At 42.2% G+C, this 17,617-nt stretch overlaps 1 protein-coding gene across 1 annotated transcript in view; it reads left to right on the top strand.

Moving 5' to 3' along the window:
- Window positions 1-17,617, top strand: part of SYCP3 (synaptonemal complex protein 3) — a 45,107-nt gene that overhangs the window by 16,221 nt on the left and 11,269 nt on the right. The window contains exons 4-8 of the mRNA XM_089651804.1: window positions 634-715; window positions 1,636-1,670; window positions 1,780-1,897; window positions 6,365-6,464; window positions 14,377-14,475. Coding sequence (XP_089507930.1) covers window positions 634-715; window positions 1,636-1,670; window positions 1,780-1,897; window positions 6,365-6,464; window positions 14,377-14,475 — 434 coding nt within the window. The remainder of the gene's footprint in view (window positions 1-633; window positions 716-1,635; window positions 1,671-1,779; window positions 1,898-6,364; window positions 6,465-14,376; window positions 14,476-17,617) is intronic.

Here is a 17,617-nt window from a genome sequence, read left to right as displayed (position 1 = left end):
AATAATTAGCAAAGTAGCAATTTTTTTAACAAAGTGCAGGAACTTTTTAGTTTTCCCCAGTTTTCATGCTATTCAATCAAACATCACCCAGGATTTTATGCACTGTTATTTTTCTGTAAAACCAAAAATACATTTAAGGCCCACATGCACATCTGTGTGTTCCAGGAACTCGCTCAGAAATGGTCACAGTGCCATTATTTCTTATTGGTATCCCAAATGTGGCTAGCAGTTGTATGTTTTTACATCAGGGGCGGACTGACCATTTGGAAACTCGGGCACTCCCCGAGGGCCCGGAGTCGGTAGGGGGCCCCATGAGATGCCCCTGGTACCTTTTTCATAGGCTTTTTAGAGTTTGGGCAAGGACACAGGGGCCCCATGATCCCCTATTGCCCTGGGGCCCCATGAGTTGTCAGTCCGCCCCTGTTTTACATGCTACAAAATGCATACAGCTCTAAGCCTGAAAGGATTCTGTAGCTTATTTGGAGTGTTTTTCATGCATAGTGCAGCCCATTCAAGTGAAGGAACGGCCCTATGCTTGATAGACATAACACACATTCACCCTATGCTAGGCATGAATGGGGCCTTACAGTGCAAATAATTGCTAATTTTCTTTTCTTTTTTTTTTTAATAAAGAAAAGACTCCAGGTTTTGAGAAACATGGAAAAAAACGTCCTGCACCTGCTACAGATAAAGAAATAGATGAAGATCATGTGGGGTAATAAAATATTTAGAGCAGTAGAACTGCATTACTTAATATTCTCTTGTCTGTTCTGGTCAGCTCTTCTAGTAGAGACAGCTGTATATTAACAAGTGCTGCTACTCCTCTCCTTCCTGGGTTAAATGTGGCAGCGCAGGAAGGGGGGCACATACCAGCATGGTTAAGGCCAGAGTGGGACTTGAGAGGTGGAGCAGCAGCACTATAATGAGCTCTTGTTCTCTTCACTCTGGTACTTTGAAGACTGGCATAGGCTGTCTGTGGCTTCATCCATGCACTGCAAATCAAGCTGACTGAAGTCTGCCAATTCAGTAGTTTTAGGGACAGTTGCTCCCTTCCCATACCTTTAATGTATAGGAGCACATTTTGGTGTTTTTGTTTTTTCTTTGTTTTTTTCTTTACAAGCTCCATAAAAATACATACAGTTGGCAACCCAGGTAGAAATTTCTATGTGCTCTTTACTTAGAATTTCCCTTGCAAATACCATTGCCCCTTCACTCCCCAAAACACTGGCTCAACACTCTATCCCTGTGTAAGGAGCACACTGTGTATGTAGGTAATATTTTCTTCAATGTATCCTAGAAGTATCACTGCCTCCCATCAGCTCATGAGTGTACCTGCAAATACCAACATTCTCTTAGCCCAGCACCACAGTGCTCCTGGAAGGTAGCTCACCTCTCTCTTTGGTTTAGCAGTACATTATTCTGGCTCAGCAGTGTAACATTCTAGAAAATAATACTACCTTCCATCCCCAGTTCAGCAATTCCCTTACAATTACTAAATCAGCCATTAGCATGGCAGCAAACATTTTCTTTCTGAGTTGTCCCAGAAATCCCCCTAGATGTTTTATTTCAGAAAGGCTTAAACACACAGTAGTAGGTAATTGTAGAAATATTTTAATGTGCACTTCTCTCTTCTAGTGGTGAAGTACAAAATATGTTGGAAAGATTTGGAGGCAAGTATTATGTTAATCAATTTTTCAAATGTCTTCATCATAGCTTGAGGCAGTGTTCTTTTCTCGTAAATACTGTTTTAACTACATTTCATAAAATCTTCCAATACAGCTGATATTAGCAAAGCACTTTTAGCAAAGCGAAAGAGGTTGGAGATGTATACAAAGGCTTCTCTAAAGACCAGCAACCAAAAAATTGAAAATGTTTGGAAAACACAGCAAGAGCAAAGGTGGGATACATACCTAAAGCTGGCTATATGTTGCTTGACAGTAATGTATCATGTGCACAGGCATTTGTTTGCATTTGACCTGCTTTTCTTCCCCACATAAGTTAAAGTGGTTCTAAAAAATTATGGTTTCTTTTACATTGATGCATTCTATGCATTAGGTGAAAAACCTTACCACCAGCCCCCCCCCCCCCCCCCAAATATTGACCTGGTTCCTCTATCGATCCAGCATTGCTGCTCTCTCTTCCCTCACAGTTTCCATTAGCTCCTGTTGCTTCCAAAAGAGCAGACAAGGGCGCACTCTCATCGTGCATTACCGTGGTATGCCACGTGTTTATTAAATAGACAAATGGATGTATACTCACAAACCAACGAAGATAAAAGCAGTGTATGTGGACCACATACACTGCTTTTATCTTCGTTGGTTTGTGAGTATACATCCATTTGTCTATTTAATAAACACGTGCCATACCACGGTAATGCACGATGAGAGTGCGCCTTTGTCTGCTCTTTTTCACCAGTGCTCAGATTGCCCGATCTTTGAAGGGCAGCACCTCTTCATCTGGCATCCTGAATTTCTTTTAGTCTGCATGAGGATTGGAGCGCTGGTTTCGTTTGTTTGTCCTGTTGCTTCCAGTCAAATCCTGCTGCGCTGTGTGTGTTTATGGATACACGGAGCCAGGTTTGAGAGTAAACGCACATATCTGCCCCCATAGCAAACACTTGTTATGGGGGCAGACACAGAAGAGGAGGAGCGGAGTGCGCTGGTGGGGGACCCCAGAAGAGGAGGTTTGGGCTGCTCTGTGCAATACCATTACCCAGAACAGGTAAATATAACATGTTTGGTATTTTATTAAAAAAAAAATTTGACTTAAATAATGCTTTAACGTACATGCCAAAGCAGCTGAAAGCAACTCAGAGAAAATCCCTGAGCTGCTCATGGCAATTTAATTTAGCTGGGAAACACCTAAAAGAATACTGCTTTTGACTAGAATTTGTGTCTAATGCCCATGTAAATAAGCCCTGAATCAGCTGGTGTGTGTAACACAAGCACAAAATAGGGATTTTAGTAATTGTACCTGCTGTATCTTTGAATTAAAAAAAGCTGTTATACTTACCTGCTTTGTGCAAGCAGTCCATTATCTCCTCTTCTGGAGTACCCTGCTGATACTGTCCACTCCTCTTTTCTTGCGGGTGCTCCCTCAGCAAGCCATGCACTCCAAGAAACACACAGCACAGCTCAGCCACACCCCTTGTTCTTTCCTCCCAGGATTTGGCTGACAGCAGCGGGAGCCATGCTGCCTGTGAGACTAGGAAGTGAAGGGAGAAGAACTGAAGCTGGGACAGCGCTGGGTCGTGAGAGGAGTCAGGTAAGTATTTAGGGATAGGGGATGGGAAGGGGAGTAGTAGGGAGTTTTTTACTTTAATGCAGAGAATGCATTAAGGTAAAAAAACTTTGTGACTTTAGACCTTTGCATGGTTTGCACGGTCAGCTGTATTTGTTAAAAAAAAACAGCTACTTTGAAAGGACTTTCTATAACCCCAATTCCAAAAAAGATGGGACACTGTGTAATTATTTGCAAATCTCACAAACCCATATTTTATTCACAATAGAAAAAAATATCAAATGTGTCAACTGAGAGAATGTACAATTTTAAAAATAAGGTAAAGTTAAAATTGATGGCAGCAGCACGTTACAAAAAAGTTGAGACAGGGCCATGTTTACCATGGTGTAGCACCCCTCTTCTTTTAACAACACTCTGTAAACGTCTAGGAACGGAGGAGACCAGTTGCTGGAGTTTTGGGAGAGAAATGTTGTCCCATTCTTGCCTGATAAAAGATTCTAACTGATCAACAGTCTTGGGTCTTCTTTGTCGTATTTTTGTTTCAATATGTACCAAATATCTCCATTTGGTAAAATGTCTGGACTGCAGGCAAACCAGTTAAGCACCCAGACTCTTCCAGTTCAAAGCCATGCAGTTGTCATAGATGTATTCAGTTTAGCATTGTCCTACTGAAATGTGCAAGACCTTCCCTGAAAAAGATGCATGTTAATGCATCTTGTTAGAAAGATGCTACTGCTGCTAAATTGCACATTTATAGCAGTCACACTTTTAATATCCTTGGGTTGCTTAGACTGGGGCTACATTGTCTACTCTTGACAACTACAATTTCAACTGAAGTCTATGTATTTTAAATAAAGTAGTTGGCATGAAGGAATAAAATCTCTTACTAACAAACAATTACATTTCACATATAGCCCAAAGCTTAAAAAGAATGTGTAGTGATGTACATATTTTCTTTCTCAATTTACTATAGACAGGGATTGTATTGACTTTAGTAACAAATTGCAGGTCTTTAACTATGGGTAATAACATACAGCTACCTTTAGGAGAATGAACACTGGCAAAAAAAAATTAAAAAGATAGAGGGATATCCCCTGTATAACTTCTCCCAATCCTGGCTAGTTTTGTAGCAAGCAGTAGGGGGATCATAAAGAACAGAGGTGAGGGACCTGTTCCCTGTACTGTACTTCAAGAAACACATTATGCTTGTTCCTGGAGTAGAGTACAGGACATTGGAATGCTCAGGAAGCACAAAGAGGGAATTTGATTGCCTAAAATAGGCTGTACCCCAAGAGGTAGATTTTCACAGCATGTACCACATGAAGACAGTGACCAGGACAGGAAAATGTCCTGGTTGAGGTGGAAGGAGGAAATCCCCATAAGGATAAAACATGTGTTGGACCTCAGGACAACCATGTCCTTGTGTAACACAAGCATAGACTCTTTACAGCATTGGTTCTCAACCTTCCTAATGCCGTGACCCCTTAATACAGTTCCTCATGTTGTGGTGACCCCCAACCATAAAATTATTTACTCTTTACACATTGGAAATGTGTTGTTTGATGGTCTTAGGTGACCCCTGTGAAAGGGTCGTTCGACCCCCAAAGGGGTCGCGACCCACAGGTTGAGAACCACTGCTTTACAGGATAACTCAAGGACAGCTAACTCAGACCCTCCATGCCGAGGTGATGTCAAGGAGACAGGCTGCCTTATGAATAATGCCAGATAGAGGAATATCCCTAATGGGTTCAAAGGACAACCTCTAAAGGATCAAAGAACCAGGTTAGGGTCCCATGGAGTCACAGCTAATTGTACAGGTGAAGAGATGTGTGCAACAACATGTTCAAATGCCTTAACTAAGAAATGAGAGTGCAATGGTCTCTGAAACAGGACAGCCAAGGCTGAGAGTTGCCCTTTGACGGTACTCAAGGCTAGACGCTGATCTAGACCAGATTGGAGAAAGGATAGGAAGTGTCCCATGGAGTACTTCTTAGGATGACATTTTCCTGGTCTTGTACTAAATGAAATAGGCTAATTTCGATGGTAAACTTTTCTACGTGCAATGGTGAACTGTGCTATCACATGATCACAGTGTCAACAAAGCTGTTATGAATCAATTAATTCCTAACAGCTGTGTTTCCTGTGCACTGATTGGCCCACAGCTATCACATGGCACCTGAGCCAATCACATCACCCTGTACCATGTGATTAGCTGTAGCCAATCACAGATCACTAGTGATCATAGCCCTCATGAATGTAAACCATTCATGACAGTTGAAAACTTTGCTGTTACAATGAAAAATTGTCAAAAAAAACCCATATTTTATTAAAATTTCTTCACTTTCAAAAGAACTGTGACAAAAAATTGCAACTTCAAAAAACTCAACATGCTTCTTACGAAATGCATTAGACTAACTACTCTCCAAAAAGGGGTCACTTTAGGGGTATTTGTACTGTCCTGGCATTTTAGGGCCTCAAGAAATGAGATGGGCTGTCAGTACATCAGGATTGATCAATTTTCAAATTATATATATATATATATATATATATATATATATATATATATATATATATATATATATATATACTGTGTATATATATATATATATATATATATATACACACATATACACACACACACATACCATAGTTTTAGACTTTATAACTTTCACACAAACTAATAATATACACATATTGTAATTTCTTTATAACAAAGACATGTAGCAGAATATATTTTGGCTTAATTGTATGACAAAATTTGATTTTAGTGGATATGTTTTATAACAGAAAGTAGAAAATATTGTTTTAATCAAAACTTTTGGTCTTTTTTCAATTATATATCACAAAAAAATGAAAACCCCAGTGGTGATCAAATACCACCAAAAGAAAGCTCTTTGTGTGAAAAAAATTCTTAAAACTTTAATTTGAGTGCATTGTTGCATGACCATGCAATTACCAGTTAAAGTAGCACAGTGCCAAATAGCAAAAAATACTTTGGTCGTGAAAGTGGTAAAATCTTCTGAAGCTCAAGTGGTTCAATACTAAACATCCCATACTGTATGACTGAAAACACATTCTTTACACTCTTGTTAATGTTGTCATGTTTATTTTATATATATTTCAGGCACAAGTTGAGCGATGATTATTCTCAGCAATTTCAGGCATTATTTGAACAGTGGGAAGCTGATGTACATAAAGCAGAGGAACAAGAAGAAAAGTTCACTGTTAGTATATAGTTTGCTGAAACCATGATATATTTAAACTTGGGGGGTATGTTTACAAAGGGACGCTAAAGAAGCAACATCTATTAATTAATGTCAATTAATTGCAGTGCCAATAATAATAAAATCAATCCTTATACACATACATAATAAAAAAAAATCCATCAGTGCTGATAATAAATTTACTATGAGAAATCCTTCAGTGCACATTAATCAATAATTAAATCAATATTCACATACATATAAATTAAAAGTCCCATGTGTAATACAATGAAGAAATATTCATAAATCAAGTGCAAAAATTAAATATTGAACGGTGTTGAAATCAATAAAGTGCATCTGTGCCTTTTGAAGTTGAAGAAATAAATGCCAGCTATGAAGTGAATCCAGAGCCTTCCTTCTTTATACCTGTTACTCTCTATTGTGCTGTTTTTTCTAATTATGAGGCGTATAAATATCCCCAACTCAAGCCTTCTGTGCAAAAGTCAGTTCTACATTTTACACAGCAGTGAGATTCACTTTCAAGCCAAATATACTGTATATTGGCTGTATTTAGGTTTTGTGGAACAAATTTAAAGTGTGTGTTTTGAAGTCAAAAAAGTTTGTTGATATGTCATAGCACAGATTCCACTTGGTGTTACATATTAACATTGGCATTAGGGTTATGACTGTTGAAAGGTTATGTTTACTAACTGAAGGAAGCCTGGCATGACAGAAACATATAGTTTGCCAGCTCTGACCTTCTGGTAAAAATGCTAATTGCACGGCTGTCTCTAGCTCCTATAAATAATCTGGAACAATTTGGCAGTAACTGAACTCAGAATGAACAAAGAACTCTTGATCTTGTAAAGAGCAACAGTCTTGTGGTTTGGGAACTTTTACTTGTTCTGAGTGGGGTTGAAGATAAACATTTTTTTTTAGTTGAGTACAAGCAAGCTCTGTTTGCAGATCAAGAGTATATAGAAGTAAATGTCTACCCCAACACGCCTGGCATCAAATAACTTTGATGCTCCTAATTTGGTTACAGGCTCACCTTACCTTTCAGGTTCACTTTAAAGCTGATTTTTGGATTAGTTGCTACTGGTTAAAGCACAAATTTGCATCATTACTTAAAGTAGAACTAAAGGCAAAACTTTTTGTTTTTAATTTTGGATACAGTAATAGAGTAAGGAGGGTTTAAAACTTGTCTTTTTTTGTGATGTCCCATTGGGGAGATTTCCTCAGACTACCTCTCCCAAAACAATAAGTGAGAGGAAATCCCTGCAAAGTCAGGAAATCCCTGGTTGTCACCAGAATTCTACTCTACTCCTGTTCTGGTGACAGCCCAAAATTCAGGATTTCCTTTCACTTTCACTCTTGGTGATAATGGTAAACAGAACAAATACAGAGGTTATGAATCTAACAGGAGCACAGACAGCAAAAATTGTTCTAATCTCTCTCCACTCCACCTAAAAAATGTTTTGCCTTTAGTTATACTTTAAAGGATATCTGTGCTTTTATATGCATAATCTCTTTTAATATTTGCTAGTGTACCCTACAACTTGGCTGAAAGACAGCTACAGCACAGTCGTCCAGTTCTGGGAGGGCGTCCATGGATGTCCTCTCAGAACTCTGCCCCTTGCATGCCCCCTAGGGGGTGCCCTGTGACCACTGTGTTGTTTGGACACTGCTAATCACAGAACAGGGTAAAGGACCAGTCACAGTGCCCCTTTACAATGTGATCAGCTGTGTTCAATCACAGCTGATCACATGTAAACAGACTTGCCAGTTATCAGCAGTCCTTTCCTCCCACACTGTGTCTGTGTGAGGAAAGGAGAGCCGATAATCAGCAAAGCTGGCTGTACATGGTTTATACTGATAATTAGGGCAGATCAATGCAGCTTATCAGTGCCACCTCATCAGTGCAGCCTTTTCAGGACATCAGCGAAGAATAAAAATTACTTATTAGCAAAATTTTATAACAGAAACTAAGAATATTTTTTTTTCAAAATTTTTAGTCTTTTTTTCATTTGTTTAGCAAAAAAATTAAAAAACCCCAGTGGTAATTAAATACTACCAAAAGAAAGCTCTGTCTAAAAAAAAATGCTAAAAGTCTCATATGGGTACAGTGATGCATAACTGCACAATTGTCATTTCAGTGCTAGAAATCACAAATGGTAATTTCTATGCAGCACTGCACTCATCTCATCAGTGGAGATCCCAAACTGCTACAAACAAGAAGCCCTTGCATAATTAGCTACAGCGTAAAGAGCACATATCTAACAGGACTAAAAACAAGTAAGGCATCAGAAATCTCCTTAGGTACCCTTTCCACAATTGAACGGCTGCAATCATAGAGGATGGGCAAGGCTAGCTAAATTGAGTTGTCTGAGTTGACCAGTGTGCACACTTTGGTGATCGCATACAAACAATACAGCTTAGAAATCACTATTCATGGCTGCTGGCACTGAACTTGAATTAAACAGGTATGTGGAGCGCATGGTATCCTTGTTTTAACCACTTGCCTACCAGGCACTTATACCCCCTTATTTACCAGGCCAATTTTCAGCTTTCAGCGCTGCCTCACTTTGATTGACAATTGCGCGGTCATGCCACATTGTACCCATATGAAATTTTGATCATTTTTTTCTCACAAATAGAGCTTTCTTTTGGTGGTATTTAATCGCCACTGGGCGCTTTACTTTTTGCGCTATAAATAAAAAAAGTGCAAAAAATTTGAAAAAAAAAAAAAGTTTCTTTGTTTCTTTTATAAAATTTTTCAAACAGGTATTTTTTCTCCTTCACTGATGTGCGTTGATGAGGCAGCACTGATGGGCACTGATAGGCAGTACTAATGAGGTGGCACGGATAGGTGGCACGGATAGGCGGCACTAATTAGGGGTCACGGATAGGCGGCACTAATATCCAGCACTGATAGGCGGCACTGATAGGTGACACTGATTATGGGTACTGATAGACGGCACTGACTGGCATCACTGCTGGGCACTGACTGGCGGCACTGACTGGCACAACCCCTGGGCACTGACTGGTGGCACTGACTGGCAGCACTGCTGGGCTGCACTGGTGGGCAGCACAGGTGGGTGAGCACAGGTGGGTGGCACTGGTGGGCACAGGTGGGTGGCACTGCTGGGCACAGGTAGGTGGCACTGCAGAGTGGCACAGGTGGGTGCACTGCTGGGCACAGGTGGGTGCACTGCTGGGCACGGGTGGGCGGAGCTAGTGGGCACACTGCTGGGCGGAAATTGCGGGTGGCACTGCTGGGCACCGATCATCAGGGCACTGATCATCAGAGCCCTGATGATCGGTGCCGATCCCCGCTCTGACAACTGCCGGTTCTCGGCAGTACTTTCCTCACGATCTGACACCGTGAGGAAAGTGCAGCCGAGAACCGGCACTTGCATTTCCCTCTGATCAGCGTGTCATTGGACACCGCTGATCACGTGGTAAAAGGCCGCTGTGATTGGCCTTTTACCACATCACGTGATCAGCTGTGTCCGTAGGACACAGCGATCACGGAGACCGCCTGGTGCGCGCCCCCTGGGGAGTGCAGGAGAGCGCGTTCTGGGAGGACGTCATATGACGTCCACCCAGAACTGGCCGGCCGCAGTGCAGCCGTCATTCGGCTATCTGCGGTCGGCTACTAGTTAAAGTCTATGTCTACCACTACAGTCAGATACAGACAAGATACATGTAAGCAATGCAATGTTTTGGCCAGGGAGGCCAGCTCCCAAACTAGGATTGCCACCTTATCCATTTAAAACTGAACACATTAATTACACAGGTTCTGTGGCTGTTTAAAGTAGTAATTAACCACTTCCAGACCGGACACTTTTACCCCCTTCCTGACCAGGGCAATTTTCAGCTTTCAGCGCTATCACACTTTGAATGACAATTGCGCAGTCATGCAACACTGTACCCAAATCAATTTTTTACCATTTTTTTGCGACAGATAAAGCTTTATTTTGGTGGTATTTATTCACTGCTGGGATTTTTATTTTTTTTGCTATGTAAATGAAAAAGTCCAAAAATTTTGAGCAAAAGTTTTTTTTATAAAATTTTGCAAATAAATAATATTTCATCATAAATCTTTGCCAAAATGTATTTCGTTATCTTTTTAGTAAAAAAAAAAACAAAAAAACAAATTAGTTTATAACCAAAAATTATAATTTTTAAACATTTTTTTTTACATTTTTATTTTATTTTTTTATATTATTTTTTATTTATTATTTTTTTTTTTACATACTGTCACCCTAGCAGTACAGTGTCACCATGGGGACACTGTACTACTTGTGGAGGGTGATGAAGATTTTTTTTTTTTTTTTTTTTTTTTACAATGATTGCTTTTACACCCGTATAGGATGTAAAAGCAATTATTTCTCTTTCTCTCTGTGTGCATTTCTGCACTCATTGAGAAATACAGAGTGAGCTGTGATTGGTCACAGCTTGTCACATGGTACAAGGCTGTTGTGAATAGCCTTGTACCATGTGACCTCTGTGATCATTCACAGATTTCACACGTAGTAAGCAATGATGTCACAAGTGACATCTTGCTTACTACTTTGCATGTGATCACTGATTGGCCAATCAGTGATCACATGATCGGGACCTCGTACAGAGGTCCCGTCCGACGATCGGTGTTTCACTGTGTCCGGAGGACACAGCGGGCACCGGATCGCGGTGCTGCGCGCTCCCAGGGAGCGCGCACAAGCAGGTTGCGGGGAGGCCGTTCATAAACGGCCACCCGACCCTGTACTGCCACCGTCCGGCCGTTTATATGCAACGGCCGGTCGGGAAGTGGTTAAACTCACATAGCGCCTTTTGTGAATTAAATTAGCCTCAGAACCTGTGTAAATAATACAGTATGTGTTGGGGTTTAAAGGGATGATGTGGCAACCCTATCCCAAACCATAAGGTAAGAGAAGGCTGAGGTAGGAGATATTTGTAAATTTACTTGTTGTCCCTGGATATATTAAAGTTCAGCTACAGGCATATATATAAATCAGCAACTTATAGCGGGACTGCGATATTGCAGCAGACAATCTGACACTAACTTTGTGGGAACCAGTGACACGAATACAGTGATCAGCACTAAAAATATACACTGTTACTGTACTAATGACACTGGCTGGGAGGGAATTAAACATCTAGGGCAATCAAAGGGTTAACTTAGCCTAGCCAGTGTTGAAATGTGTACAGTGTGGTGTTTTAACTTAGGTATGTGCTGGATTTTATTCCCTGCTTTGCAGGGAAACAGGATTCAGGACATTGTCGCTGACAGGACACAGCTCTACCTTGTTTACATTGTTTTCAGCGGGTGCAGGAGGACATCCATCGGCTGGCACCCGCTGATCAGCTTCTTGTGTGTCTAAGCCAGGCTCTACCGGGAACTGCAGAATCATGTATATATACATGATTCTGCACATAGCAGCTGCCCTGTAGCAGTAAAGCTGCTATAGATCGGTTACCAATTGGTTAAGAAAATGGTATTCCCTGATGGCAATGGCCTCTTTCAGCAGGATAATGTGTCCTGTCATACTGCAAAAATGGTTCAAGAATAGTTTGAGGAACACAATGAGTTTGAGGTGTTGTCTTGGCCTCCAGACCTCAATCCAATTGAGCATCTGTTGGGAAAACAAGCCCGATTAATGGGGCCCTACCTCACAAACTACAGGACTTGAAGTATCTGTTTGCTGACAGCTTGGCACTAGATACCACAGCATACTTTCCGAGGTCCAATGACATCTATGCCTCCATGGGTCAGAGCTGTTTTGGTGGTAATTGGGGGACCTACTCAACATTAGGTGGGTGGTCATAAAGTTATGGCTGATCGGTGTATATAGCAGACATGTTACACTGAACTTTACAGAGAACATTCTGTAGATCCATCCACTCTGAATGAGCAATCTATTATTCTTACCACATTCATTCACACTAGGAGCAATTCTGAGTGGAAAGCAGTTAATCTACCATTATGCTTTTAGCTTGAGGGAGAAATTGGGAGTAACCAGAAACTGCAGACTTGGAAAAACTGAACCCACTCCATGCAGATAGTGTCCTGAGTGGAATTCAAACCAAGGACCCAGGGCTTCAATACAATATTGCCACAATCTAGAGAAACAAGGTCACTGGCCAATTAATCCACAGTTGGTTAACAAATCCAATATATCTGACACAGTTTAAAATGTCACACCAATAATCCATGCGATATAGGGTATGTCTTTTTATTTTTTAAATACAATCTCTTCAAAACATTTTGAAACATGAATATGGGTGCACCCAAATTATACACTGCTCAAAAATATTAAAGGAACACTTTAAGCAGAGGGGGTTGTTAATCAGTTTCAGCTGCTTTGGTGTTAGTGAAATTAACAACAGGTGCACTAGATGTGCAACAATGAGACAACCCCCAAAACAGGAATGGTTTTACAGGCAGAGGCCACTGACATTTTTTCCCCTACTCATCTTTTCTGTTTTTCACTAGTTTTGCATTTGGCTAGGGTCAGTGTTACTACTGGTAGCATGAGGCGATACGTAGACCCTACAGAGGTTGCACAGGCAATCTGACTCCTCCAGGATGGCAAATCAATATGTGCCATTGCCAGAAGGTTTGCTGTGTCTCCCAGCACAGTCTCAAGAGCATGGAGGAGATTCCAGGAGACAGTTACTCTAGGAGAGCTGGACAGGGCAGTAGAAAGTCCCTAACCCATCAGTAGGACTGGTATCTGCTCTTTGTGCAAGGAGGAACAGAATGAGCACTGCTGGAGCCCTATAAAATGACCTCCAGCAGGCCACTGGTGTGAATGTCTCTGACCAATCAGAAACAGACTTCCTGAGGATGGCCTAAGGGTCCGACATCCTATAGTGGGCCCTGTGCTCACTGCCTGGCACCATAGCGCTCGATTGGCATTTGCCATTGAACACCAGAATTAGAAGGTCTGCCACTGGCACCCTGTGCTTTTCACAGATGAGAGCAGGTTCACCCTGAGGACATGTGACAGATGTGAAAGGGTCTGGAGAAGCTGTGGAGATGTTATGCTGCCTGTAACATCGGTCAGCATGACCGTTTTGGTGGTGATTGAGTGATGGTCTGGGGAGGCATATCCATGGAGGGAAGCACAGACCTCTACAGGCTAGACAATGGCACCCTGACTGCCATTAGGTATCGGGATGAAATCCTTGGACCCATTTTCAGACCCTAAACTGGTGCAGTGGGTCCTGAGTTTCTCCTGGTACACGACAATGCCCGGCCTCATGTGCCGAGAATATGCAGGCAGTTTCTGGAGGATGAAGGAATTGATACCCTTGAATGACCCCCACGCTCACCTGACCTAAATCCTATAGAACACCTCTGGGATATCATGTTTCTGTCCATCCAATGCCGCCAGGTTGCACCTAAGACTGTCCAGCTTAATCATGAACTGGTCCAGATCTGGGAGGAAATACCCCAGGACACCATCCGTCGTCTCATTATGAGCATGCTCCGACATTGTCAGGCATGCACACAAGCATGTGGGGGCCATACAAACTACTGAATACAATTTTAAGAGTTGCTGCAATGAAATTTCAGCAAAATAGACTAGCCTGCTGCATCATTTTTTCTTTTTGATTTTCAAGGTGTTTTTGAATTCAGTCCTCTGTAGGTTGATAATTTTCATTTCCATCAAACAATGGGGCATCCTTACATTCCTAACTCTTTACCCAGTCCATATCAGTATAGATATCCAGCATGAAATTTTTCCCCATTGAGATCTGAGGCGTTTTCAAAGTTTTCCTTTACTTTTTGGAGCCTGTTCAGTTAAAATGTTGGAAATCATGAAGATTTTTCTTCTGTAAAGAAATGTATTGCATACTTCTAGTGAAAATGTTACCAATTACAACCATATAAAGCCTTATTTCCTTTTTCCTTGCGTATTAGAATATGTTCCGCCAACAGCAGAAACTTTTTCAGCAGGCCAGAATAGTGCAGAACCATAGACTGAAAACAATCAAGCAACTGTATGAACAGTTCTTAAAGGTATTTCTCATGTTTACTTTTTTATGAGCGAATATTTATATACATGCAAAATAATTATGTACAGAAAAATAAATGTCAAGGTATGCAACTAAAATATCATTGTGCAAAAAATTATTTAGAACATTTGCTTTGTTATATTTCTAAGGTACTATTCAGTATTGTTGAAAGAATAGAAATAAATAACAGGTTTTACAGCTTTTATCTTTCTGAAGTAGAACACCAAGTTTAGAAGAATGTCCTAGAATGCAAGTATGTCAGACTGTACTATTTTATAGAAAAGACACAAAAGCAAAAGCTATGTCATATACCATTGGGGTTGATTTACTAAAGGGAAACAGACTATGCACTACAAAGTGAAGCATCACCACATTCACTATGCTCTGGGTAAAATTAGTGTGACTGCACGTGCAAATGCACAGTCTATTTGCCTTTAGTAAATCAACACCATTATGTGTCCAAACTGAAGTATTGCAATAATAGTGTTGAGTGGAATTCAGTGTTAAAAGTATATCCATCAATAATAATAATCTATGAATTAAATATATAGATATCTGCATATACTTTCAGCCCTACTAGCGTGCACCTAGAGTTCCATGAATCCTCGCCTCCCATTGACTGGTGAAGTTGCTTATCTTGGCATTTGAGCAAAAAGAAGCAGCGAGAGGATGTGGACCGGTCTTTGATAGCACTAGCCAATGTTAAAGTAGAACATTGAGCAAAACATTTTTTTTTCATTTTGGATAGAGTAAGGGAGGGTTATATCCCATCAGTTTATTTTTTGCCATGTGTCCTATTGGGGAGATTTACCTTCATTCCTGACCAAAAGCCAAAACAGAAAGTGAAAGAAAACCCCTGCAATTTAAGGAAATTTCTTGGGGACCCCCGGGTCACCAGAAGTAGTCTCCATTGAAACATTTCCCCTCTATTTCTATTACTTTTCTGGGGACAACCCAAAATTTGGGGTTTTCTTTACTTTCACTTTCGATAATAATGGTAAACAGGACTAATAAAGAGGGTGACTCTCCCTAACTGGAGCACAGACAGCAATAAAAATCTGACAGGTGTTGTAATCTTTCCCCAATCTATGCAAAACTAAAAAAAAGTTTTGCCTTTAGTTATACTTTAAATCTTACCGATTAGACTGTCATAGGTATCATGAGTAGAGATGAGCGAATTATTCAAAAATTCGGTTCGGCTGATTCGCCGAATAAATTCGCTTCGAGCCGAATATATTCGCTGCGAATTTAACTTATAAAAAGGGTGTTTCTAGGCTTCAGAGAGCCTTTATATTAGTGCAGAACACTGTACCTTTAATTTAAATGCCCTTGGAGTCTGCTGGGGAAGAGAAATAATACTGTCAGTCAGTATGACATGCAGATGAGTGCCGTCGATCTTAGAATCACCGCACACTTCACTCATTTGGGCAGTCACGGGGCCAAAACCAGAGTGTGGAGCCACAGTGTGGCGGTGGAGGCAGCAGCAATGGGAGGCCATACAGCACCCTATGACAAAATGGAACCCACCAGCAGTGTGAGGAGACCTGAAAGTGGCACATGGCAGAGTGTGGCGATGGAGACAGCAGCAATGGGAGGCCGTACAGGGACCCATGACACACTCTGGACCTGGCAGCAGCATGAGGAGGCGGTACAGGGGCCCATGACAGATTATGGGCCTGGCAGCAGCATGAGGAGTCGGTACGGGGGCCCATGGCAGATTACGGGCCTGGCAGCAGCATGAGGAGGCGGTACAGGGGCCCATGGCAGAGTGGCGGAGCGTAAGCAGCTAAAATTGAAGGCCATACAGAAGCCTATGTTAAAAAGTCCCCCCAGCAGCAGCGTGGGGAGACGACTATCAAGAGTCCAATGGCAGAGTGGCGGAGCAGAAGCAGCTTCAATTGAAGGCCATACACAGGCCTAGGTTTAAAAGTCCCTCACAGTTAATTCCAATAACGAACTCTACTCCTCCGTGCAATCTACTTACGAGACCCTGGGCAGGTCTGGGTCCAATTTGTGGTAGAGACTGGTTTTGTTCAGCCATGCTTGAGCGAGTAATAACAGGTCTGTGCTGCCCTTTGGTGTCTGGCTTAATGCGCACAACACTGAACGTCCCAGCGTTTGTCAACGATTTGCCGTTAAGTGATGCAAACCCGCTGAACCACGTTCATGAGGAGCCGGTACAGGGGGCCATGAATCAGTATGGACCTGGCAGCAGCGTGAGCAGACGACAGAGGCACATGGCGCAGGGTGGCGGTGTAGGCAGCATTATTCTGAAGCCATACACAGGCCTAGGTTAAAAAGCGGAAGCCGTCAGCAGCGTGAGCAGACGACAGACACATGGCGCAGGGTGGCGGTGGATGCAGCAGTATTCGGAAGCCAAACACAGGCCTCGGTTAAAAAGCGGAAGCCGTCAGCAGCGTGAGCAGACGACAGAGGCACATGGCGCAGGGTGGCGGTGGAGGCAGCAGCAATGGAAGGCCATACAGCACCCTATCACAAAATGGAACCCACCAACAGTGTAAGGAGACCTGAAAGTGGCACATGGCAGAGTCTGGCGATGAAGTCAGCAGCAATGGGAGGCCGTACAGGGACCCATGACACACTCTGGACCTGGCAGCAGCAAGAGGAGGCGGTACAGGGGCCCATGGCAGAGTGGCGAAGCGTAAGCAGCTTAAATTGAAGGCCATACAGAGGCCTATGTTAAAAAGTCCCCCCAGCAGCAGTGTGGGGAGACGACTATCAAGAGTCCAATGGCAGAGTGGCGGAGCAGAAGCAGCTTCAATTGAAGGCCATACACAGGCCTAGGTTAAAAAGTCCCCCCAGCAGCAGCGTGGGGAGACGACTATCAAGAGTCCAATGGCAGAGTGGCGGAGCGGAAGCAGCTTCAATTGAAGGCCATACACAGGCCTAGGTTAAAAAGTCCCCCCAGCAGCAGTGTGGGGAGACGACTATCAAGAGTCCAATGGCTGAGTGGCGATCCGGGAAGTCAGCGTTGTGATTGCAAATGCAATGCAGAAATTCTACGAAGTAATGCCGTGGGTGCGAAGAAGATCATATACCGTCGTACTTCCATCCATAAGACGGAACAACCTGTGAACCGGGAGCTTTATTGCCCTGACCCGCTGAGCAGCTTCTGGGATACCCAA

Source organism: Staurois parvus, unplaced genomic scaffold (assembly GCF_062004578.1).
Source record: "Staurois parvus isolate SC_StPar_1 unplaced genomic scaffold, SC_StPar_1.0 ptg000025l, whole genome shotgun sequence".
Taxonomy (NCBI): Eukaryota; Metazoa; Chordata; class Amphibia; order Anura; family Ranidae; genus Staurois; species Staurois parvus.
Note: the sequence above shows the minus strand (reverse complement) of the source record. Positions and strands in the feature narration are given on the sequence as shown.